General features: G+C 47.3%; 1 protein-coding gene across 1 annotated transcript in view; it reads right to left on the bottom strand.

The window, feature by feature from the left end:
- mpp7b (MAGUK p55 scaffold protein 7b) overlaps positions 1–26,555 on the bottom strand; it is a 59,941-nt gene that overhangs the window by 6,719 nt on the left and 26,667 nt on the right. Inside the window, exons 11-12 of the mRNA XM_082960715.1 lie at positions 9,839–9,919; positions 7,363–7,456 (exon numbers count right to left, since the gene is read on the bottom strand). Coding sequence (XP_082816841.1) covers positions 7,363–7,456; positions 9,839–9,919 — 175 coding nt within the window. The remainder of the gene's footprint in view (positions 1–7,362; positions 7,457–9,838; positions 9,920–26,555) is intronic.

Below are 26,555 nucleotides of genomic sequence, written 5' to 3'. Positions count from 1 at the left end.
TCAAACAGTCACACTCCAAACTCCACTATGGCCAAGACCAAAGAGCTGTCAAAGGACACCAGAAACAAAATTGTAGACCTGCAACAGGCTGGGAAGACTGAATCTGCAATAGGTAAGCAGCTTGGTTTGAAGAAATCAACTGTGGGAGCAATTATTAGGAAATGGAAGACATACAAGACCACTGATAATCTCACTCGATCTGGGGCTCCACGCAAAAATCCCAGAACCACACAGGGGGACCTAGTGAATGACCTGCAGAGAGCTGGGACCAAAGTAACAAAGCCTACTATCAGTAACACACTATGCTGCCAGGGACTCAAATCCTGCAGTGCCAGACGTGTCCCCCTGCTTAAGCCAATACATGTCCAGGCCCGTCTGAAGTTTGCTAGAGAGCATTTGGATGATCCAGAAGAGGATTGGGAGAATGTCATATGGTCAGATGAAACCAAAATATAACTTTTTGGTAAAAACTCAACTCGTCGTGTTTGGAGAACAAAGAATGCTGAGTTGCATCCAAAGAACACCATACCTACTGTGAAGCATGGGGGTGGAAACATCATGCTTTGGGGCTGTTTTTCTGCAAAGGGACCAGGACGACTGATCCGTGTAAAGGAAAGAATGAATGGGGCCATGTATAGTGAGATTTTGAGTGAAAACCTCCTTCCATCAGCAAGGGCATTGAAGATGAAACGTGGCTGGGTCTTTCAGCATGACAATAATCCCAAACACACCGCCCGGGCAACGAAGGAGTGGCTTCGTAAGAAGCATTTCAAGGTCCTGGAGTGGCCTAGCCAGTCTCCAGATCTCAACCCCATAGAAAATCTTTGGAGGGAGTTGAAAGTCCGTGTTGCCCAGCGACAGCCCCAAAACATCACTGCTCTAGAGGAGATCTGCATGGAGGAATGGGCCAAAATACCAGCAACATTGTGTGAAAACCTTGTGAAGACTTACAGAAAACGTTTGACCTGTGTCATTGCCAACAAAGGGTATATAACAAAGTATTGATATAAACTTTTGTTATTGACCAAATACTTATTTTCCACCATAATTTGCAAATAAATTCATTAAAAATCCTACAATGTGATTTTCTGGGTTTTTCTTCTAATTTTGTCTGTCATAGTTAAAGTGTACCTATGATGTAAATTACAGGCCTCTCTCATCTGTTTAAGTGGGAGAACTTGCACAATTGGTGGCTGACTAAATACTTTTTTGCCCCACTGTAAGTGTATGTAAACTTCTGACTTCAAATGTACATGCTAAACGGAGGAGACTTACATGGGGAATTGATCCAAAATGCTAATGTCCTTCTTTGTTCATAGACAGCTTTCAAAATAAACCAAATATGTTAAATCGCTATGCATTTAACTATTGGAATTCTCCTCAATAACATGTCATTCCTGATTAATGTTGATGTTCCGGAACTCCAATTTGAGCAGCAGCAGCTGAAAAATGAGCTCCTACAAATATTGAAATTTACATGGTTTTTAGAGTGAAGTACATCGGAAAAAAGCAAAAGAAAACTGCAAGACTGAAGAGGAGAAAAAACAAGCAACAAACAAAGATAGGCTTTTGAAAAATAACTATTTTTCATAAAATTGTAGTTATCTTAGCTAGCTGAATTGTTTACCAGTTGCTAAGCAGTTGCTAGGGACTCTTTTGGAAGAAGCTAGCTCGCTAACGAAGAACAACAAAGAATATCTAGTTAACAGAAGAAAAGAAAGAGAAAATCAGGACAGAAGAAAAAGGATATCAAAGTGAAACAGTTCTCTAAAGACACAGGAGACAATAATACAAGAAACAACACTTCTGTAGCTTGTCAACTATGTGTCTGTCTATCCCTGTTCTCTCCTCTCTGCACAGGCCATACAAACGCTTCACACCGCGTGGCCGCTGCCACTCTAACCTGGTGGTCCCAGCGCGCACAACCCACGTGGAGTTCCAGGTCTCAGGCAGCCTCTGGAACTGCCGGTCTGCAGCCAACAAGGCTGAGTTCATCTCAGCCTATGCTACCCTCCAGTCCCTAGACTTCCTGGCGCTGACGGAAACATGGATTACCACAGATAACACTGCTACTCCTACTGCTCTCTCTTCGTCTGCCCACGTGTTCTCGCATACCCCTAGAGCATCGAGCCAGCGGGGTGGTGGCACTGGAATCCTCATCTCTCCCAAGTGGACATTCTCTCTTTCTCCCCTGACCCATCTGTCTATCTCCTCATTTGAATTCCATGCTGTCACAGTTACCAGCCCTTTCAAGCTTAACATCCTTATCATTTATCGCCCTCCAGGTTCCCTTGGAGAGTTCATCAATGAGCTTGACGCCTTGATAAGTTCCTTTCCTGAGGATGGCTCACCTCTCACAGTTCTGGGTGACTTTAACCTCCCCACGTCTACCTTTGACTCATTCCTCTCTGCCTCCTTCTTTCCACTTCTCTCCTCTTTTGACCTCACCCTCTCACCTTCCCCCCCTACTCACAAGGCAGGCAATACGCTTGACCTCATCTTTACTAGATGCTGTTCTTCCACTAATCTCATTGCAACTCCCCTCCAAATCTCCGACCACTACCTTGTATCCTTTTCCCTCTTGCTCTCATCCAACACTTCTCACTCTGCCCCTACTCGGATGGTATTGCGCCGTCCCAACCTTCGCTCTCTCTCTCCCGCTACTCTCTCCTCTTCCATCCTATCATCTCTTCCCTCTGCTCAAACCTTCTCCAACCTATCTCCTGATTCTGCCTCCTCAACCCTCCTCTCCTCCCTTTCTGCATCCTTTGATTTTCTCTGTCCCCTATCCTCCAGGCCGGCTCGGTCCTCCCCTCCTGCTCCGTGGCTCGACGACTCACTACGAGCTCACAGAACAGGGCTCCGGGCAGCCGAGCGGAAATGGAGGAAAACTCGCCTCCCTGCGGACCTGGCATCCTTTCACTCCCTCCTCTCTACATTCTCCTCTTCTGTCTCTGCTGCTAAAGCCACTTTCTACCACTCTAAATTCCAAGCATCTGCCTCTAACCCTAGGAAGCTCTTTGCTACCTTCTCCTCCCTCCTGAATCCTCCTCCCCCTCCCCCCCCCCTCCTCCCTCTCTGCGGATGACTTCGTCAACCATTTTGAAAAGAAGGTTGACGATATCCGATCCTCGTTTGCTAAGTCAAACGACACCGCTGGTCCTGCTCACACTGCCCTACCCTGTGCTTTGACCTCTTTCTCCCCTCTCTCTCCAGATGAAATCTCGCGTCTTGTGACGGCCGGCCGCCCAACAACCTGCCCACTTGACCCTATCCCCTCCTCTCTTCTCCAGACCATTTCCGGAGACCTTCTCCCCTACCTCACCTCGCTCATCAACTCATCCTTGACCGCTGGCTACGTCCCTTCCGTCTTCAAGAGAGCGAGAGTTGCACCCCTTCTGAAAAAACCTACACTCGATCCCTCCGATGTCAACAACTACAGACCAGTATCCCTTCTTTCTTTTCTCTCCAAAACTCTTGAACGTGCCGTCCTTGGCCAGCTCTCCTGCTATCTCTCTCAGAATGACCTTCTTGATCCTAATCAGTCAGGTTTCAAGACTGGGCATTCAACTGAGACTGCTCTTCTCTGTGTCACGGAGGCTCTCCGCACTGCTAAAGCTAACTCTCTCTCCTCTGCTCTCATCCTTCTAGACCTATCTGCTGCCTTTGATACTGTGAACCATCAGATCCTCCTCTCCACCCTCTCCGAGTTGGGCATCTCCGGCGCGGCCCACGCTTGGATTGCGTCCTACCTGACAGGTCGCTCCTACCAGGTGGCGTGGCGAGAATCTGTCTCCGCACCATGCGCTCTCACCACTGGTGTCCCCCAGGGCTCTGTTCTAGGCCCTCTCCTATTCTCGCTATACACCAAGTCACTTGGCTCTGTCATATCCTCACATGGTCTGTCCTATCATTGCTATGCAGACGACACACAATTAATCTTCTCCTTTCCCCCTTCTGATAACCAGGCGGCGAATCGCATCTCTGCATGTCTGTCAGACATATCAGTGTGGATGACGGATCACCACCTCAAGCTGAACCTCGGCAAGACGGAGCTGCTCTTCCTCCCGGGGAAGGACTGCCCGTTCCATGATCTCGCCATCACGGTTGACAACTCCCTTGTGTCCTCCTCCCAGAGTGCTAAGAACCTTGGCGTGATCCTGGACAACACCCTGTCGTTCTCCACTAACATCAAGGCGGTGACCCGATCCTGTAGGTTCATGCTCTACAACATTCGCAGAGTACAACCCTGCCTCACACAGGAAGCAGCGCAGGTCCTAATCCAGGCACTTGTCATCTCCCGTCTGGATTACTGCAACTCGCTGTTGGCTGGGCTCCCTGCCTGTGCCATTAAACCCCTACAACTCATCCAGAACGCCGCAGCCCGTCTGGTGTTCAACCTTCCCAAGTTCTCTCACGTCACCCCGCTCCTCCGCTCTCTCCACTGGCTTCCAGTTGAAGCTCGCATCCGCTACAAGACCATGGTGATTGCCTACGGAGCTGTGAAGGGAACGGCACCTCCATACCTTCAGGCTCTGATCAGGCCCTACACCCAAACAAGGGCACTGCGTTCATCCACCTCTGGCCTGCTGGCCCCCCTACCTCTGAGGAAGCACAGTTCCCGCTCAGCCCAGTCAAAACTGTTCGCTGCTCTGGCACCCCAATGGTGGAACAAGCTCCCTCACGATGCCAGGACAGCGGAGTCAATCACCACCTTCCGGAGACACCTGAAACCCCACCTCTTTAAGGAATACCTAGGATAGGATAAAGTAATCCTTCTAACCCCCCCCTTAAAAGATTTAGATGCACTATTGTAAAGTGGTTGTTCCACTGGATATCATAAGGTGAATGCACCAATTTGTAAGTCGCTCTGGATAAGAGCGTCTGCTAAATGACTTAAATGTAATGTAATGTAAATGTAATGTAAATGTAATTAAGAAAAAATCCCAAATTATCTCGTTCCTTGTCGCTTGCTACCAGTTTTGGTTGTAATGAACTATCAACCCTTATACTTGCCTTATACTTGCTTACATTGATGTCTTCGCATTAAAAGACACATAAAAGAAGAATGAGAAAATGGGAATCTGTCACGTCCTGACCAGTAAAGGAGTCTATTTGTTATTGTAGTTTGGTCAGGACGTGGCAGAGGGTATTTGTTTTCATGGTTTTATGTATGTGTTTAGATAGAGGGATATTTTGTGTAGAGTGTTTCTGGGGTTTATTGGTGTAAGTGTCGATGTAGAGGAGGTAGTTGATTTAGGTGGTTCGGGTTGTGTGTGTATTGTAGAGGGGTATTTGATTTATGTGTTCTGGGGTGTTGGGTAGGTTCTTGTGTTTGTATTTCTAAGGGGCTGTTCTAGTTTTGTATTTCTGTGTTGGCCTGGTATGATTCTCAATCAGGAACAGCTGTACATCGTTGTTGCTGATGGAGAGTCATACTTAGGTCACCTGTTTTCACCTGTTAGTTTGTGGGAGGTTGTGCTGCGTATAGCTTTGTGCCTTACCGGCCTGTTAGTCGTCGTGTCTACGTGTTTGTTTTGGGTTTTTCCTTCTTTGTCCCAATAAAAGAAGATGAGTGTACATATTTCCGCTGCGTTTTGGTCCTCTCCTTACGACTACCGTGACAGGAATCCATCCCAGGGCATTACTGGAATGCCACGTCTTACCTCCTGTCCTGGTTCAGCATTAGAGAGAGTAAATGCCATGAAAACATTGGAATATCAGGCTCACTAGTTCTCTTTGAGCAATGGCCTAAACTCACCAAAGGCGAGCATACGAGGCGTGTGTGTGATTTATTTTAGAACACGTTGTTTTGAATTATAATGACCTAACCGGAACAAGGTGGGCGGGATGTCCGCTTTGACGCATCCCTCAAATAGAACGTGTCTCTATTTTTGCTTTTTTATCGCCATACAAATGATGAAGGTAGGTAAGGGTTGAGGCTTTACCATACATGCTAAATTAGAACAATTCATCCACTTGAGGAAACACAACATCGCTACCAGCAAAGATGATTGGAGATATTGACTATCCTGCTAGCATACAGTCACTGCTCTGCCTGTCCCGTCCTTTCCATCCACCTCACTCTGCTTGCTCCGCCAACCCGCTTGTGGTGAGTTTTTTGCTTAAGATATAGCATTTTGCAGACCCTGACTGTTCCAAATATCTTAGAATGTTTGCGTTTCAGCTGATCTCCCTTGTTGCATTGTCACGGTCGTCGTTGGTTAAGGAGGACCAAAACGCAGCAGGAATGTTGATGCTCATCTTGTGTATTTATTTACAAACTAAGTGAACAACGAAAGTCTTGAAAGGCTCACTCGGCAAAACAAGAAATAATCTCCCACAAATACACAGACAAACATACCCAACTAATATAGGACTTCCAATCAAAGGCAACACCACACAGCTGCCTTCAATTGGAAGTCCACCCCAATTAACTCAACATAGAAACAGATTACCTAGACTAAACATAGAATTACATAAACAAGGAACAGTGCCCAAAAACCCCGGAATACATAAATCAAATGCCCTTTTAGAAAAACCACCACCCCGAACCACATAAACCAAATACCCTCTGCCACGTCCTGACCAAACTATATTAACAATTAACCCTTATACTGGCCAGGACGTGACATGCATATTAAATGGGAACCACCTGCTTGTTTTATTGTTCAATGACTAGATGCCTGGATGTGTCTTATCCAGGGCTCTAGTGAAATGGAATGCCAACAAATTAAATGCTTGTGTGGTAGCACTGCACTCAACATGCAAATATGCATCGTTGGTTAACACCTTACTCAAAAGGGTATAACTGGGGCCCCTCCGAGTGGCGCATCGGTCTCAGGCACTGCATCACAATGCTAGAGGCGTCACTACAGATCCGGGTTCAATCCTGGGCCCAGCGTTGTCCGGGTTAGGGGAGGGTTTGGCCAGCTGGGATGTCCTTGTCCCAGCACGGTCTAGCGACTCCTTGTGGCGGCCGGGCACATTCACAGCTGTACGGTGTTTCCTCCAACACATTGGTGCGGCTGGCTTCCGGGTTAAGCGAGCAGTGTGTCAAGAAGCAGCGCAGCTTGGCGGAGTCGTGTTTTCGGAGGACGTATTGCTCACGACCTTCGCCTCTATCATGTCCGTATGGGAGTTTCAGTGATGAGACAAGACTAACTATCAATTGGATATCATGAGATTGGGGAGAAAAAAAGGGGTAAAAAGTACCACCATTTTTTTATTGAAAAAGGGTGTAACTTACTAACAAAGTACTAATTTAGTAACTGCCTTTAACCATATGGTGATCACTGCCTATTGAACAGCATAATCAGTAAAGGTCACTGGCTACTTTCTCTCCCATCAAGAAATACGTACTTGTGGTTGACGATGTCCATTTCAAACGTCTGCCTTGAGACAAAGTGGTACTCTACCCCATCTTTCTCCTGCTTCCTCTTCTCTCTGGTGGTGTCTAAAAAGGGAGTAGTTTGTCATTTACATTGTGGAGTAATGTTGTGAAAAAACATCACTGTGGGGAAGAAATAGAGCTGAATTTAAAATACGGTAATTACAGTTCTAGAATCAGCTCGCCATACCCCAATTCACCGTGACCATTAGGAGAGCAAAAACAACCCTGACCCTAGATCCTGGCCTTAGGAGCAGTAGAATGAAACATGGTTTAGGATCCAGAGTTTTTACAGATCAAAAGGTCAGGAAAACGTCTGGGCCATAACGTGGTTTAATAAATCCCCCCTAGAGTTGATGTCCGCGCCTGCAGTGGAAAGTGGCAGACCAGGAGACATCCTGAAAATCTGTCTTTTCACGAAAACGTCTGTAGCGTCCAAACCGTTTGGGCTACAAACTAATATGATCTCTCTATGGAACTCTCACGATGGTGTTCTCCGTTTTGCTCTACGACCCCCACAAGCATCATGGGACTCATCTGAAGTCGGTACCACCAGTCTACCAACTTCTGTCTGTAGCGTACAGAAAGTTTGTGCTACACAGTAATATGACCCCACCAGCGAAACATGAGACTCTCACGAACACGTACAGTAGCAGTCTAAAGTTTGCACTAACCTATTCATTCTAGGGTTTTTCTTTATTTTGACTATTCTCTACATTGTAGAATAATAGTGAAGACATCAGAACTATGAAATTACACATATGGAATCATGTACTAAGCAAAAAAGTAAATATTATATTTCAGATTCTTCAAAGTAGCCACCCTTTGTTTCAGCACAGCTTTCCACACTCCTGGCATTCTCTCAACCAGATTCACCTGCAATGCTTTTCCAACAGTCTTGTTGGTCAAATAGCCCTTCCACAGCCTGGAGGTGTGTTTTGGGTCATTGTCCTGTTAAAAAACAAACGATAGTGGGACTAAGCACAAACCAGATGGGATGGTGTATCGCTGCAGAATGCTGTGGTAGTCATGCTAGTTAAATGTGCCTGGAATTCTAAATAAATCACTGACAGTGTCACCAGCATAGCACCCCCACACCGTCACACCTCCTCCTCCATGCTTCACAGTGGGAACTACACATGCGGAGATCATCCGTTCACCTACTCTGCGTCTCACCAAAGGACAGATATCCACCAGTCTAATGTCCACTGCTCGTGTTTCTTGGCCCAAGCAAGTCCCTTCTTATTGGTGTCCTTTAGTAGTGGTTTGTTTGCAGAAATTCAACTATGAAGGCCTGATTCATGCAGTTTCCTCTGAACAGTTGATGTTGACGTGTCTGTTACTTGAGCTCTGTGAAGCATTTATTTGGGCTGCAATCGGAGTTGCAGTTAATTGTAATGAACTTATCCTCTGCAGCAGAGGTAACTCTGGGTCATCATAGCGCTTGATGGTTTTTGCGACTGCACTTGAAGAACCAGATTGACTGACCTTCATGTCTTAAAGTAATGATGGACTGTTGTTTCTCTTTGCTGACTTGAGATGTTCTTGCCATAATATGCACTTGGTCTTTTACCAAATAGGGTTATCTTCTGTATACCACACCTACCTTGTCACAACACAACTGATTGGCTCAAACGCATTAAGAAGGAAAGAAATTCCATTAATTAACTTTTAACAAGGCACACCTGTTAATTGAAATACATTCCAGGTGACCACCTGGTGTAGCTGGTTGAGAAAATGCCAAAAGTGTGCAAAGCTGTCATCAAGGCAAAGGGTGGCTACTTTTAAGAATCTCAAATATAAAATACATTTTGATTGTTTAACACTTTTTAGGTTACTACATGATTCCATCTGTTATTTCATAGTTTTGATCTCTTCACTAGTATTCTACAATGTAGAAAATAGTAAAAATAGAGAAAAACCCTTGAATGAGTAGGTGTGTGCAAACTTTTGGCTGGTACTGTACATGTCGGCTGTTTTGATCTAGGACGCCAACATGACTCACAAGACTCGTCTGAAGGTAGCCCAGTACCAGTTAATGGAAATTAATGGAAGTACAGTATATGGAAATAGTTTAGTTCTAGAAAAATGTGTTAAATATGGGTAAAAAAAAACAACATTATAATTATTTGCTGCTCTTTCTTATATCGATCAGATAATAGAGTTGGACAGATACTTCAAAACAAACTTCCTTTTGACTATCTGTTTTGCCATGTATGAATGTTATTCAATGTGTTTCTACGGGCTAATACCAATAAAGCCAAGTTCAATAAAATAAAACAAAAATAAAAATTTGATATTTCTTTATGCCTACAGAGGTCCAAAAATTCTAAATCCAATAGCAAAATGATGCACGGTATGATCATCTTAAAATAATTCCATATGTTAGCTTAGTATAACCCTCCCCCCAAATCCAAAATGCTCAGACTTTTAGGTGTTTTAACTCACGTGGAACAGGGACACCATAGTGGTCAGGGTCAGAGAGCAGGAGTCTCCTCTTCATCTCACTCAGCCCAACTCCACTGGGACCTAAAGGGTTAACCACAACACATTATAGGTCAGCAGCTTCATTGGGCCATAATAAAGTGTTAATTACCACAACACATTATATCAACAGCACTTAATAACAACAGTCAACATATTCTGTACAAAAACGCTCTCAAATCTCTACCTTTCATATTGTCAACCTGCACTTCTCCTCCATAATACCACCCTCTTAAATTACAAAGTGATCTTTCATTCACATAAAAACATCAGAATGAACAACCCTCGAGATGAAATAAGTCCCTTATCCTTGTGATACAGCTGTGATTCAAATAATTGAGAGGATAAGTGTGTGTGTGTGTGTGCATGCGTGTATGTGTGTGTCTGTGCTTGTGTGCGTGCGTGAAAGAGAGAGGTTGATGCTATTTTGATTTTAGACTGTGACTATACTGCTCCAAAGACCCTGCTTCTCTATCCAGGTGGTTCAGTATCTGTCCACAGATGCTCTGGAAAAGCAATATCGCCCCATCTAGATGAACTGATGCGATTCCTTCAATGACTCCACATAATATCAATGTAATGGCACGTCTTTGGACAGGATTACATACACGCACACTCAGCATCTGGGAAGATCTTTAGGGATCTGGGTTGCGCTCAGGAAAGTAGTAGAGTGCAACGTACTGAACATTTCTGTCACAGATCCCCCGGGTACTGCTGCTCATTCTGTTCACCAGTTCGACATCACCGGCCTTCTAGGCTGCACTGAACTGTGTCATTACGCACACCTGGTTCCAATTCCTCACTGATTGTGTTTGTATAAATGTGCCCTTTGTTTCCCCATAGGGCTGTCGATTATTGTTCCCATGTTCGTTTGTCGTGTGAGTACCTATGCGTGGTCTCAGCCTGTGCTGCGTGTTTTGTGCATTGTGTATTACGGGTCTCGTCCCATGTCGTTCTGAGGTTCACCCTCTGTAACAATGCCTCCTAGTAGGAGGGGGGGGGGGGAGGTAGGAATCAGGAGCAGGAGAGCAAAGAAGTTCCAGTGGCACACAACATTTAATAAGGCGGTCCCAAACTCACAAATACAAACAAGTGGGAAAAAACATGCACAAACGTAGTCGCCACCCACAGGGAATAAATCTCACACACAAAACAAAGTCTCGAAAGCACACGGTAACATTTACCGAAAATAAATCGAAACCCCGTGGTGCAGGCACGCACCCCTAACATGCAATACACACAAATAATCCCGCACAAAGCCTAGCATGCAGCAGGGTGTATATAAACCCACCGAAATCAACTTAACTGAACACAGGTGTGAAAAAACAGACAGACACAAACGAAAAGGAAAATGGGATCGGTGGCAGTTAGTAGGCCGGCAACGACGACCGCCGAGCACCGCCCGAACAGGGAGAGGAGCCACCTTCGGTGGAAGTCGTGACAGTACCCCCCCCCCCCACCCCGACGCGCGGCTCCCGCAGTGCGCCGACGCCGGCCTCGAGGACGACCCGGAGGACGAGGTGCAGGGCGATCCGGATGGAGGCGGTGAAACTCACTCAGCAGAGATGGGTCCAAGACGTCCTCCACCGGCACCCAGCATCTCTCCTCCGGACCGTACCCCTTCCAATCCACGAGGTACTGCAGGCCCCCCACCCGACGCATGGAATCCAGTATGGATCGTACTGTGTACGCCGGGGCCCCCTCGATGTCCAGGGGGGCGGAGGGACCTCCTGCACCTCAGCTTCTTGAAGCAGACGAGCTATCACCGGCATAAGGAGAGACACATGAAACAAGGGGTTAATACGGTAATAACGGGGAGCTGTAACCTATAACACACCTCGTTTATTCTCTTCAGGACTTTAAATGGCCCCACAAACCGTGGACCCAGCTTCGGGCAGGGCAGGCGGAGGGGCAGGTTTCGGGTCGAGAGCCAGACCCGATCCCCTGGCGTGAATACTGGGGCCTCACTGCGGTGGCGGTTAGCGCTCGTTTTCTGCCGGCCTTCGGCCCGTTTTAGGTGCCCCTGGACAGCCTCCCAGGACTTCCTCGAGCGCTGTACCCAATCCTCCACCACAGGAGCCTCGGTCTGACTCTGATGCCATGGTAGCAGGACCGGCTGATACCCCAACACGCACTGAAAGGGCGACATGTTCGTTGAGGAGTGGCGGAGCAAGTTCTGGGCCATCTCTGCCCATGGAACATACCTCGCCCTCTCCCCTGGCCAGGCCCTGGCAATACGACCGCAGAAACCTACCCACATCCTGGTTTACTCTCTCCACCTGCCCATGGAAACCAGAGGTCAGGCTGACCGAGACCCCCAGACGCTCCATGAACGCCTTCCACACCCGGGACGTGAACTGGGGACCCGATCAGAAACTGTGTCCTCAAGCACCCCGTAGTGCCGGAAGACGTGTGTTAATAGGGCCTCCGCAGTCTGTAGGGCCGTAGGGAGACCGGGCAAAGGGAGGAGATGACAGGACTTAGAAAACTGATCCACAACAACCAGGATCGTGGTGTTCCCCTGGGATGGAGGGAGATCGGTCAGGAAGTCTACCAATAGTTGTGACCAAGGCTGCTGTGGAACGGGGAGGGGTTGTAACTTCCCTCTGGGCAGGTGTCTAGGAGCCTTGCACTGAGCGCACACCGAACAGGAGGAGACATAAACCCTCACGTCCTTGGCTAAAGTGGGCCACCAGTACTTCCCCCCCCTAAGGCTTCGCACCGTCCTATCGATACCTGGATGACCAGAGGAGGGTAACGTATGCGCCCACCGAATCAATCTATCGCGGACACCAACTGGGACATACTTCCGTCCCACAGGACACTGAGGCGGAGTAGGCTCCAATCGAGATGCCCGCTGGATGTCCGCATCCACCTCCCACACCACCGGCGCCACCAGATAAGAGGCCGGAAGTATGCGGGTGGGATCGATGGACCGTTCCTCTGTATCATACAGACGGGACAGTGCGTCTGCCTTAGTGTTCTGGGAACCTGGTCTATTGGAGATCGTAAATCTAAATCTGGTGAAAAACATGGCCCACCTTGCCTGGCGAGGGTTCAGTCTCCTCGCCGCCCGGATGTACTCCAGATTACAGTGGTCAGTCCAGATGAGGAAAGGGTGTTGAGCCCCCTCAAGCCAATGTCTCCACACTTTCAGAGCTTTTACGACAGCTAGCAACTCCCGGTCCCCCACGTCATAGTTTCGCTCCTCCGGGCTGAGCTTCCTCGAAAAGAAAGCGCAGGGGCGGAGCTTCAGTGGCGTGCCCGAGCGCTGAGACAGCACGGCTCCTACTCCAGCCTCGGACGCGTCCACCTCCACCATGAATGCCAAAGAGGGATCCGGATGAGCCAACACAGGAGCCTCGGTAAACAGAGACTTCAAGCGACCAAAAGCTCTGTCCGCCTCAGCCGACCACCGCAGACGCACCGGCCCTCCCTTCAGCAGTGAGGTAATGGGAGCAGCCACCTGCCCAAAACCCCGGATAAACCTCCGGTAGTAATTGGCAAACCCTAAAAACCGCTGCACCTCCTTTACCGTGGTGGGAGTCGGCCAATTACGCACGGCCGAAATACGGTCACACTCCATTTCCACCCCTGATGTGGAAATGCGATACCCCAGGAAGGAGACGGACTGTTTGAAGAACACGCATTTCTCAGCCTTGACGTATAAGTTATGCTCCAACAGTCGCCCAAGTACTCTGCGCACCAGAGACACATGCGCGGCGCGTGTAGCGGAATATATCAGAATGTCATCGATATAAGCCACCACACCCTGTCAGTGCAGGTCCCTGAGAATCTCGTCTACAAAGGATTGGAAGACGGCTGGAGCATTCTTTAACCCATACGGCATGACGAGGTACTCATAATGGCCGGACGTTGTACTAAATGCTGTCTTCCACTCATCTCCCGCCCGGATACGCACCAAGTTATACGCGCTCCTGAGATCCAATTTTGTGAAGAAGCGTGCTCCGTGAAATGACTCCGTCGCTGTAGCGATGAGAGGTAGCGGGTAATTGTACTAATTTAGACCTCTATAGTCAATGCACGGACGCAAACCTCCCTCCTTCTTCTTCACAAAAAACAAACTCGAGGAGGCGAGTTTCGGCCCTCCATCATGTACCCCTGCCTCAGAGATTCAGAGACATATGTTTCCATAGCCACCGTCTCCTCCTGTGACAGGGGATACACGTGACTCTTGGGAAGTGCGGCGTTTACCTGGAGGTTTATCGCACAATCCCCTCGTCGATGAGGTGGTAATTGGGTCGCCCTCTTTTTACAGAAGGCGATAGCCAAATCGGCATATTCGGGGGGAATGCGCACGGTGGAGACTTGGTCTGGACTCTCCACCGTCGTTGCACCGATGGAAACTCCCATACACCTACCTGAGCACTCCTCTGACCACCCCTTTAGAGCCCTCTGTTGCCACGAAATAGTGGGGTTGTGAAAGGCCAACCAGGGAATCCCCAGCACCACCGGAAACGCAGGAGAATCAATGAGGAAGAAACGTATTCTCTCCTCATGACCCCCCTACGTAAGGAAGCCGTGGAATCCCTGACCACCCCTGACCCTAATGGTCGACTATCTAGGGAGTGCACCTGAAAGGGTTTGTCCATCTGAACCTGGGGAATCCCTAACCTATGCGCGAAACCGCGGTCCATAAAATTCCCTGCTGCGCCTGAATCGACTAGCACCTTATGCTGAGAATGGGGGAAGAACTCTGGGAAAGAAATGAACACATACATGTGACCAACAGGGGGCCTGCCGTCTCGACTCCCAGATGAGCCCCTCCAGCACCGGTCGGCAGTGTGCCCTCTCCGACCACATCCGGTGCAGGAGAAGGCTCCTCCTCCGATCGCCCTCGCTGCAGCACCTCCTAATTCCATGGAGGTTGGAGCGGAGGTGCTGGGGGGACCCGATCCGGACACCCGCGTGTAGCCAGCAAGTTATCCAGCCTTATGGACATGTCCACTAGCTGGTCCAGGGTGAGGGTAGCGTCTCTGCATGCTAGCTCCCTGCGGACGTCCTCACATAGGCTGCACCTATAGTGGTCAATCAGGGCCCTGTCATTCCACCCCAAGCCGGCGGCCAAGGTCCTGAACTCCAGCGCAAAGTCTTGGGCGCTCCTCGTCTCCTGCCGTAGATGGAACAGATGCTCACCTGGGTAACTCTGGGTAGTTGTCCCTCGCCCAGTCTGGTCCCTCCTAGACCATGTTAGCCCACTCCAGACCTTTGCCTGACAGGCAGGAGACGAGCGCGTTCACGCTCTCACCTCCCGAAGGAGCCGGGTGAACGGTTGCTAGGTACAGCTCCAGCTGGAGCAGGAAACCCTTGCACCCGGCAGCCGTCCCATCGTACTCCCTCGGGAGCGCGAGCCGAATACCGCTGGGCCCGGATGACGCCGGAGAAGGTGGTGGTGTAGGTTGGAACGTGGCGGGTGCAGGGGTAGGCAGGCCACCCCTCACACCTCTCCCATCTCTCCATCGTTGCCATCACCTGATCCATGGCAGTCCCGAGACGGTGGAGAACGGTGGTGTGGTGTTGAACGCGCTCCTCCATGGAAGTGGAGAGTGCGTCAGCTCCTGCTGACTCCATTGTGGTGGTGCGGGATTCTGTAGCAATGCCTCCTAGTAGGAGGAGGGGGGGGGGCACCAAAACCCACCAAAACCCACCAAAATCAACTTACCTGAACACAGGTGTGAAAAAACAGACGGACACAAACGAAAAGGAAAATGGGATCAGTGGCAGCTAGTAGGCCGGCGACGATGACCGCCGAGCACCGCCCGAACAGGGAGAGGAGCCACCTTCGGTGGAAGTCGTGACACCCTCACTCTTTTGTTTGGGTACATCGCAGTGTTTTGTATACGTGTTTGTTTTGGGTGTATTAAAAACCCAGATGATGTATTCCTGCGCCTGTCTCCTAATCCTTTATACCAGTGTGACAATTTCAGATAGAAATCCCATGAATTTACAGTAGCTGCCATGATAACCTACCTCAACAATGTCGGAGAGGCATGACTGTTTTGTGTAATGTATTTCTATCTGATTGTTCCACAACGCTGTGCTCTACTGAACATTGCAGATAGAAAAACCATGAATAAAGCTGCCATGATTTCTTACTGTACATGTTTGAGAGGCATGTCTGTTCTATGTAAATATTTATATCTCAGCTCTCCACAACACTGTGCCCTACTGAATGCTACCCAGGTCGACGTCACCGAGTGTTGTCTCAAAGTAAGATTCCAGAAATACATGCCATCTCGATCACCCGTTGCATGATCACCCGTTGCACACACAGTCTTAAGTTTGCAGATCAGTTTAAGGTTTTTATTATGCTTTTCACAACCGCTTAAAAAGGTGGAGGTGGAACCACGAGCATGAAAAATATACTTTACTCCCCCCTCACATATCTGATTCATAGTAACATGATCTTGTCTGTTATGAAAAACTATAGCACCAAGCAATGAGGGAACTAGATCATTTGGCCAAGGTTTCCCGTGTGGGAGGAGTTAGCACCAGGTGCATTCATTTGCAAAGGGCGCTCCTCCCTCCACTTTTGCCCGTTCACATCATGGGCCATAGACCGGAGCATCGCGGTTCAGCTTAATCGAACGCTGCCATTTACTTTGGAAGCTAGAAAGATTGAGAAAGAGAGAGCATGCTTGTGTATGTGCATGTATGCATGTGTGCATGTGTCTGTATCCGCTCATAAATATCTAAATGAAACAAATGGCAAAACGTCCACCTAATTAGCAAACCTGATCCATCAATAAATGTGTCACTTGTGGATTAGTGCCCAGGCAAGGTCTTCCCACTCATAAGAGATATATATGGCTCATATATCTCCCTCCCCACTGATGACTTCTGGCAATGGTGGATGGAGTCCACATGACATCAAACAGAAACCGGCGGTGGAGTTGGTCCAACTCAATTACAGGGTGAAATCTGGATTATCATTTTTTGATTTTCTTTACATCCCTTACTGTATGTCTGGATGATGAGCTTGCCTGTCATTATCTGTGATCCTATTCACAGTCCAGCCCAGACCTGGGTTCAAATAGCATTTGTTTTCTTACAGAAACTGAGCTCGATTGAGCTTGTCTGGCACAATGGAATAGTCCCAAAAGTGGCGCTCTAGACAGGCTCAAAGTAAATTATTCTGTATGTGACGCAAAATAATATTCCCTCTTCAGTTACGACCAGAGGTTACCAATAGAGATTACATTACAAAGAGCTCTCAGCAAAGCCTATGCCTGAACCCCATAGAGAGAGACATAGTAAAAGATACATACACCAGACTAGATTCCCTGGCCGTAGGAAAGCCCTGAAGGTGAGTTCCAAATATAATCTGTCTGAGAATATTTACATTAGTATGAAAGGAGAGAATTGGAGTGCTTTCCGACAAAGACCATGCATTTGGTTACCTAGGTTTCATTGATTGAGTCATTCATTAAATAGACATTAAATAAACATCTGATCAGAGCCAGAACTATATATATGTGAGTGTAATTTAAGAATGATGACAGCCATGGATCAGACAGGAAACAGTTATCCACACCAAGATTATGGCAAGGCCAATGCGAGACTAAAAACCAAGGATGGCCGTAGAGGCATTCTAAATAAGTGAAAACATTAAGTAACGTTCTTCAACATTTCCTTATAGTTTACATTTTGTAAAAAAAAAATATTTAACTTCTTGGTACTTGGTCTGGATTGCTTAGCTACACCAACACATTTAGCAAACCTAGCACTCTCCAAATTTGGAGAGTTGCCCTATTGTTTAATTGTGGTCTTACACAGAACCAGTAACCCATTCTTTAGACCAGGCTTTTCAAACATACGGCCCGTGAGTTTTAACCAAAAAATATCTATCTATATATGTGACTAAACTTTTTTTTAAATCAAATTGCGTTTTTTGGCAGAAATGCCTTCTGGAACATGTGAGCTTTCATGTGCCTTAATAACAAACTTGTACGCCATCTGTAAATACAAATAAAATTCTTCAATTACGAACCTAGTTGGTTTAGCCACGGAAAAAAAATAAACATTACCCCTAGCCATGAGCTATAACATGAGCTGGTCAGTATGTGCAGGTAATCCTTTCTAACGCTGATTTTCTTAAAGATATCACATAGTAGAATTGCATAAGTGTTGCTCTCCACTTTCTGGAGGACCACGAGTATGATAGCTAGGAGATGGAGAAAATTCTGCCATTTGATTGCAAATATGCAGACTGAGTCGAAAAGAGAACACACAGAAGGCTGTTGTATAAAACGCCTGTCTACGGATTACATATTCATATTCAAACTATGGGCAACCATGGCATCTGTGACAGAGGGAGAAGCGTTCATCTATGTATACAGATAGTCTAGCTAGCTACATTTTCAGATATTATACATTTCTAATTTGTCAGAAAATGATCAGAGTGAGCTGTTCTCTCATTTGTGCCTGGAAGTAGCTAGCAAGCTATCCAACCTTAGCCAGTTAGCTTGGGTAACTGCTGTTGTTAGGTCAGAATACTCGGATCAACTCTACTCCTCAGTCAGAGCATTCAGTGTACGCTCTGAACGCTCCAAGAGTGTTACATCTACCCCTGCTCCTCCCCTCCGGCGTTCAACGTCACCAGTATGCTAACCACCGGTCTTGGGATCCATCATTACGCACACCAGGCAATCAATCATTACGCACGCCTGCACGTCATCCATTACCTCACTTATTACCTCCCCTATATCTGGCACTCCCTTAGGTTCTTTCCCCAGTCAGTATTGTTCCTGTGTTTATGTGTAGACGATACTGTTATGTTGTCTCATTCCATGTTTGTTGTTTTATTAAACATTGCACCTGCTTCTCGACTCTCAGCGTCTCCGTTACAGAATATTGACTCCAACAATGGAAGCAGCAGGAAAACAGAATATCTCCCAGGCGGTCGACGAGCAGGGATACCTTCTAAGTCAACACCATTACCAGCTGGCACAACTGGGGACGGCTATGGAAGAGGTTCTTCACAGTGTGCAATGTCTCAAACATACCCGGGAGGCGTTGCCGTCAACTAGCGGAGGATACACTACAACCAGTCGAACAAGCGAGCCAGCACGACAGCCCATTCAGCAACCCACTCAGGTCAGCGATGCCTGTTTGTCTCTCCCGGATAAATATGACAGCACCCCATCTAATTGCTGTGGCTTCCTACTTCAGTGCTCCCTCTTCTTTATGCACCAGATGGGAACCCCCACCATGAGAGATCCAATTGGAATGGGCCACGGCCGTCTGGGAGAGAGGAGAGGAGGAGCTAGATTCATATGAGGGGTTTTCATGGCTCTGATCAAATACATCTTCGATCATCCCCCAGAGGGCAGAGAGGGGGGTGAGCACCTACTCTAATTACGGCAGTGGGACTAGACAGCTGCCGAGTTCGCACTCACCTTCCGGACAGTAGCAGCATCCAGTGGATGGAACGAGAGGTCTGGGCGAGGAGGTCCAGACGGAACTGGCCAGTCAAGACGACAACCTCTCCTTGGATGCACTCATTGTGATGGCCATCCATCTGGATAACCTACTTTGGGAGCGTCAGTACTCTCATCGCATCTCTCCCTCCCTCAGTGAACACTCTGGATCAGAGCTTGAACCCATGGACGTAGGGATCACATGCCTCTTCGCGGTGGAGCAACACAGATGGAGTCAGCTGGGGCTCTGTCTGTATTGTGGTCAAGGAGGGCACCAGCTCCAGCGGTGTATGGCACTTCCTAATCCGGGATCCACAAGAGCAAAGGGATGTTCACGTGATCTTCCACCTCCTGGGGCAGGAGTGAGTATTCCATCTTCATCCCTTTCCGCGAAATTCTTTTTGATGTCCATCAGACTAGTTGACTGTTCCTCATGTACTGTGTCTACAGCGTTAGTGGATTCCGGTTTCGCAGGGAACTTTATTGACCAGACCCTTGCCTCCTCTCTTAACATCATCTCATACCCACTCTCCTCTCCCGGTTCAAGCCCTCGATAGTCGGCCACTAGGATCCAGAACCATCACACACATCACCCAACCACTCACCCTGACCGTGGAGTCCATTCATCAGGAGAGCATCCCTTTCTTCATCACCAGTGCACCAGTTCACAAGATCATCCTCGCCCTCCCTTGGCTTCCACGCCTAACCCCACCACCTCATGGTCGAGAATGAGAATCACAGACTGGTCACCCGAATGCCAGAGTACCTGCTTCCCCATCCCATGTGGTTCCACGTCGGTTGAGAGTCTTGTGGTTGCCCTTCAGCCCAACATCCCGGAGGAATACCAAGAACTGCAGGAGGTATTCTCCAAGACCCACGCCACCTGTCTTACTCATCATCACCCTTAGGACTGTGCCATCGACCTACTGGCAGGGTCTTGCGCTTCCGCGCAGACGCATCTACCCTCTGTCGGTGGCTGAGACCCAGGCCATGGAGGATTAGAGAAGAGAAGCTCCAACAAGGTTTCATCCGCACTTCCACTTCTCCTGCATCGACTGGTTTCTTCTTCGTAGCCAAGGAGAATGGAGGGTTACGTCCATGTATTGATTACAGAGGACTCAATGAAATCACCACAAAGTACCATTACCCTCTCCCGAACAGCTACGACGGGCCCGGTTCTTTACCAAACTGGACCTGTGGAGTGCATACAATCTCATCCGCATCCGGGAGGGGGATGAGTGGAAGACTGCATTTAGCACGATGTCTGGCCTCTACGAGTACTTGGTGATGCCATTTGGCATAGCCAATGCTCCATCAGTGTTCCAGGCATTCATTAATGAGGTGTTCAGGGACATGCTCGGACACCAAGTGGTCATCTATATCAATGACATCCTGGTCTACTCGGCTACCCTGGATGATCACATCACTCAAGTTTGAGCAGTCCTGGAACGCCTCCTGTCTAACCACCTGTTATCAAGGCTGAAAATTGCCAATTTCAGAAGGCTGTCTCCTTCTTAAGCTACCGAATCAGCCCGCAGGGAGTGACGATGGACGACAAGAAGGTAGATGTGGTCAGGTCATGGCCAGTCCCAAACACCATAAAGGGGTTACAATGGTTTTTGGGGTTTGCCAACTTCTACCTCCATTTCATCAGGAACTTCAGCTCCGTCGCCACCCCTCTCACCTCAAGGGTGGCCCCCATAGGTTAGTGTGGAGCCCAGCCGACAAGGCCTTCCATCTACTCAAGGGACATTTTACCTCCACCCCATTGCTAAAACACCCAGATCCCACGATATCCTTTGTGGTAGAGGTGAATGCTCCAGAGGTGGGTGTGGGGACAGTTCTGTCTAAACGACAGTGTAATCTACAGTAATTGTATCCGTGTGCATATTACTCCAAGAAACGTTCCCTTGCAGAGAGGAATTACGACGTCGGTGATCGAGAGCTCCTGGCGGTGAAGTTGGCATTAGAGGAGGGCGCCAAGGAACCATTTGTCATTCTCACCAACCATCAGAACCTGGAGTACATACGGACAGCGAGGAGGCTGAATCTGCACCAAGCAAGGTGGGCCCTTTCCTTCACAAGTTTTGACTTCACACTGACCTATCGCCCAGGTTAAAAAAACACGAAGGCCGATGCCCTGTCCCGTCTCTACGATTCAAGAGAGGGTCCTGTCCAGAATAAATCTCTAAACCCATCCTCCCGAGTCGTAGCTCCTGTGGTCTGGGACGTAGATGTGGACATTCACCAGGCTCTGGAGATGGAGCCCACACCCACTAACTGTCTTCCCGAACGCATCTACGTTCCCTCGGGGATAAGGGATCAGCTGCTTACCTGAGCACACACAGCGGTCGTCGCTGGACATCCAGGTATTTCTCGCACTACCCAATCCATCTCTTAGAGGTACTGGTGGTCCACCTTGGCGCAGGACGTCACTCACTACATCAAGTCCTGTTCCGTATGTGCCCAAACCAAATCCCCCCGGAACGCTCCAGCAGGGAAACTCCTTCCCGTGCCTCAGTGTCCCTGGTCCCATCTATCCATTGACTTTGGTACTGATCTCCCCTCTGACAGTTTTACCATCATTTTGGTGGTTGTGGATAGATTTTCAAAATCCTGTCATTTAATCCCTCTTTCTGGTCTCCCTACTGCTCTCCAGGTCGCTGGGGCACTATTCCAGCATTATGGCCTTCCGGAGGACATCGTCTCCGACCGTGGCCCCCAATTCACATCATGGGTCTGAAGAGCCTTTATGGAGAAGCTCGGTGTCACGGTTAGCCTCACATCTGGGTATAGCCTCAGTCCAACGGGCAGGTGGAGAGGAGGAACCAGGAGCTGGGGAGGTTCCTGAGGAGTCACTGTCAGGACCGGCAGGGAGCGTGGGCTCGATTCCTTCCATGGGCGGGGGAGTATGCCCAGAACTCGCTACGTCACTCCTTTACTGGGTTAACCCAGAACACACTGGAAGAGGGTCTTCAGCCAGCCCTGGCTCCATGGACCCTGGGCCAGACCGGGTGGTTCAGGCACGCAGAAGAAGTGTGGAGTGACGCTCACGTGCGACTCCAGTGTGCCATCCACCGTCAAAAGGAGCAGGCAGACCGCCGCTGCTGTGCGACCCCCGTGTACCACCCTGGGGATCGTGTCTGGATCTCTACCAGGAACCTCCCACTCCGCCTGCCCTGCAAGAAGCTGAGCCCTCGGTTTGTGGGGCCGTTCAAGGTTTTCAGATTCAGAAAACTTGAATGTCCTCAGAGGCAATTCATCTTGCAGCAGTCATAAAACATATAACATCTAAAAATATAAAATAAATAGGAAAGGATATTTACAAACAAATAGGAGGGTTAAATGCAATTTCATAGTGCAAGTGCTAAGTGCAATTAGTCCAACATTTGTTAAGTTGCAGAATTGCATTCTGAATAACAGAGTACTTGGCCCTATTTTATTTTACCTTAGGTAGTCTGTGGAATTCAGGGTGGAGTGGATGGGAAGAGTCAACCTCTATTTTATTGGCTCTGCCCAGGTAGAGATAATGACAGTTCTTGGTGTTGCTGTCCCATGATTTTTCCACAAGTCCTGACTGTCTTTCCCAACCAATATTTCTGTGCAAACTTGATATTCCCAAACCAGCAGGTCAAGCAGTAGGACAGAATGCTCTCAATGAATGATTTATAAAAGATAACCATGATGGTTAGATCAATGTTAAAAAAGTGGAGCTTCTGTAGGAAATACAGTCTCTGTTGGCCTTTCTTAAAAATAGTGTCAGTACACTGATCCCTGGACAGCTTGTTATCAATGTCTATCCCAAGGTATTTGTACTCGTCCACTATTTCAATGGGCTCACCTTTTACCAGTGATGGTTTACTTAACTTTCAAAGCAGAATTACTTTCCCATTGTTCCTCAACTCTAGTGTATGATATACCATTTTCTAGCTCTGAATCTCTACTTTTATCCAATTTAAAAAAAACGGCATTTCAAATTTTGCTACATTAGACCGAATAGAGCCGGTCGGTCACTGAAATCGGTCTTATGTAGCAACATTTTTTTTTTTTTATTTTTTTTTTTTTTACAATGGATACAAGTAGACTCAGAGCTACAAAATGGTATATCATACACTACAGTTGAACAATGGGAAAGTAACTCTGCTTTGAAAGTTGGTAGACTTTAAGAAAATGGCCTTGTTTGTTTGGTACTGTTTTGTTTTGGTACTACTACTGGAGAGTCCTTTGTCTACACCCATTCTGCATCGTTCACACCCTCTTAAGCTTTAACCCCACTCATCCCTTTAAGGGTTGATCCGAATGTACTAACAGCAGTCAAGCACCCAAGCTAACTTGCTAGCTACTTCCAGACATCTAAGTGAGAGAGAACAGCTCACTGAACATTACTCGTCCTAGCAGAGCTGGTTAGGCTGTTATGTTATCCAGAGCGTTGGTGACTGCAACTGTGCTGTCAGATTGTCCGTTCGTAAATTCACTGGACGCTCTGGCCGATGAGTAGGGTTGATCCGAATGTTCTGACCTCACAACGGCAGTCAAGCACCCAAGTTAACCGGCTAACACTGGCTTGCTTGCTAGCTAATTCCAGACACATAATAAGAGAACTCCCACTCGGATCATTTTAGTCACCCTAGCAGAGCTGGTTAGGCTGTTTTCATGTTATCCATATCGTTGGTTACTGTAACTGTGCTGCTGGCAACAATTTAACATTCACTGACACTCGCCATATTCAAGGGGTGTTGAGCGTTCGTAAATTCAGTTATTCTGCGCTCTCTTGCACACTCAGACGAGAGTGCTCTGAAATTGGAGTAGGCGGCCAGACTGAATTTACGAACGCACCCAAAATGGTTACGTGCATAGTGGTGTCTTTTGTTAAGACATGTAGCTAGCTAGCTAGCTAGCTAACAATTAAGCATAATCCCAACTCATGACGTTACTACCCTGCATGAATATGCAGGTAGCTAACCAACCAGGTGCAATGTTAGCTAGCTAACATTAGGCTGTAGCTAGCTAAGCAAATGGCTCTGAGATACATTTAATAAGGTCAGACATGTAATGTTAGCTAGCGAGCCAGCCAGCTAATGTTAGCTAGCTAGCTAGGAAAACAATGAAGCATAATCACAACTCATGACGTTACTACCCTGCATGTACCTAACCAACCAGGTTCAATGCTAGCTAGCTAACATTAGGCTATAGCTAGCTAAGCAAATGGCTATGAAATACGAATAATAAGGTCATACATGTAACGTTAGCTAGCAAGCCATAATCACAATTCATGACATTACTACCCTGCATGAATCTGTAGGTAGCTAACCAACCAGGTTCAATGTTAGCTAGCTAACATTAGGCTATAGCTAGCTAACATTAGGCTATAGCTAGCCAAGCAAATGGCTCTTTCTGTCAAAATTAGAAACGTGTAATATCTGAAAATGTGGGTAGCTAGACTATTTTACCCGTATACATCATTCATGGTTGGACGTCTCCTGTCGGATGCCATGGTTGCCCTCAGTCTGAAGATGTAATCCGGAGACAGGTGTTTTCTCCATCTCCTTAGCTATCATACTCGAATTCAACTAATTTCAAAACTCAGTCCTCCAGAAAGTGGAGAGCAACACTTAAGTTTTAATACACAATACGATAAAAAAAGCAGCATTAGACAGGATTACCTAGACATACTGACCAGCTCAAATAGACAGAAGCATGCTACAGTGGCAAGAAAAAGTATGTGAACCCTTTGGAATTACCTTGATTTCTGCATAAATTGGTAATACAATTTGATCTGATATTCATCTAAGTCATAACAATAGACAAACATAGTGTGCTTAAACTAATAACACACAAATTATTGTATTTTACTTGCCTATATTGAATACATCATTTAAACATTCACAGTGTAGGTTGGAAAAAGTATGTGAACCCCTACGCTAATGACTTCTCCAAAAGCTAATTGGAGTCAAGAGTCAACTAACCTGGAGTCCAATCAATGAGACTAGATTGTGAATGTTTTTTATAGGGCAGGGCAGCTCTAACCAACATCTCCAATTGGAGTTTGCTATTCACAAGAAGCATTGACTGATGTGAACCATGGCTCGAACAAAAGAGCTCTCAGAAGACTTAAGATTAAGAATTGTTGACTTGCATAAAGCTGGAAAGGGTTACAAAAGTATCTCTAAAAGCCTTGATGTTCATCAGTCCACGTAAGACAAATTGTCTATAAATGGAGAAAGTTCAGCACTGTTGCTACACTCCATAGGAGTGGCCGTCCTGCAAAGATGACTGCAAGAGCACAGCGCAGCATGCTCAAAGAGGTTAAGAAGAATCCTAGAGTGTCAGCTAAAGACTTACATAAGCCTTTGGAACATGCTAACATCTCTGTTGACGAGTCTACGACACGTAAAACACTAAACAAGAGTGGTGTTCATGGGAGGACACCACGAAAGAAGCCACTTCTGTCCCCCAGAAAATCATTGCTGCATGTCTGAAGTTTGCAAAAGTGCACCTGGATGTTACACAGCGCTACTGGCAAAATATTCTGTGGACAGATGAAACTACAGTTGAATTGTTTGGAAGGAACACACAACACTATGTGTGGAGAAAAAAAGGCACAGCACACCAACATCAAAACCTCATCCCAAATGTAAAATTATGGGTTGGGGCTGCTTTGCTGCCTCAGGGCCTGGACAGCTTGCTATCATCGACGGAAAAAGTAATTCCCAAGTTTATCAAGACATTGTGCAGGAGAATGTTAGGCAATCTGTCCGCCAATTGAAGCTCAACAGAAGTTGGGTGATGCAACATGACGACGACCCAAAACACAGAAGTAAATCAACAGAATGGCTTCAACAGAAGAAAATACGCCTTCCCAGTCAGAGTCCTGATCTCATCCCGATTGTGATGATGTGGCATGACCTCAAGGGAGCAGTTCACAGCAGATATCCCAAGAATATTGCCTAACTGAAACAGTTTTGTAAAGAGGAATGGTCCAAACTTCCTCCTGACCACTGTGCAGGTCTGACCCGCAACTACAGAAAATGTTTGGTCGAGGTTATTGCTGCCAAAGGAGGGTCAACCAGTTATTAAATCCAGGGGTTCACATACTTTTTCCACCCTGCACTGTGAATGTTTACACGGTGTGTTCAATAAAGACATGAAAACGTATAATTGTTTGTGTGTTATTAGTTTAAGCAGACTGTGTTTGTCTACAGCAAACCCACCTTTGGAAATAAGACTGACCTTTAGATATT

Source organism: Salmo salar, chromosome 14 (assembly GCF_965601325.2).
Source record: "Salmo salar chromosome 14, fSalSal1, whole genome shotgun sequence".
NCBI classification, from domain to species: Eukaryota; Metazoa; Chordata; class Actinopteri; order Salmoniformes; family Salmonidae; genus Salmo; species Salmo salar.
Note: the sequence above shows the minus strand (reverse complement) of the source record. Positions and strands in the feature narration are given on the sequence as shown.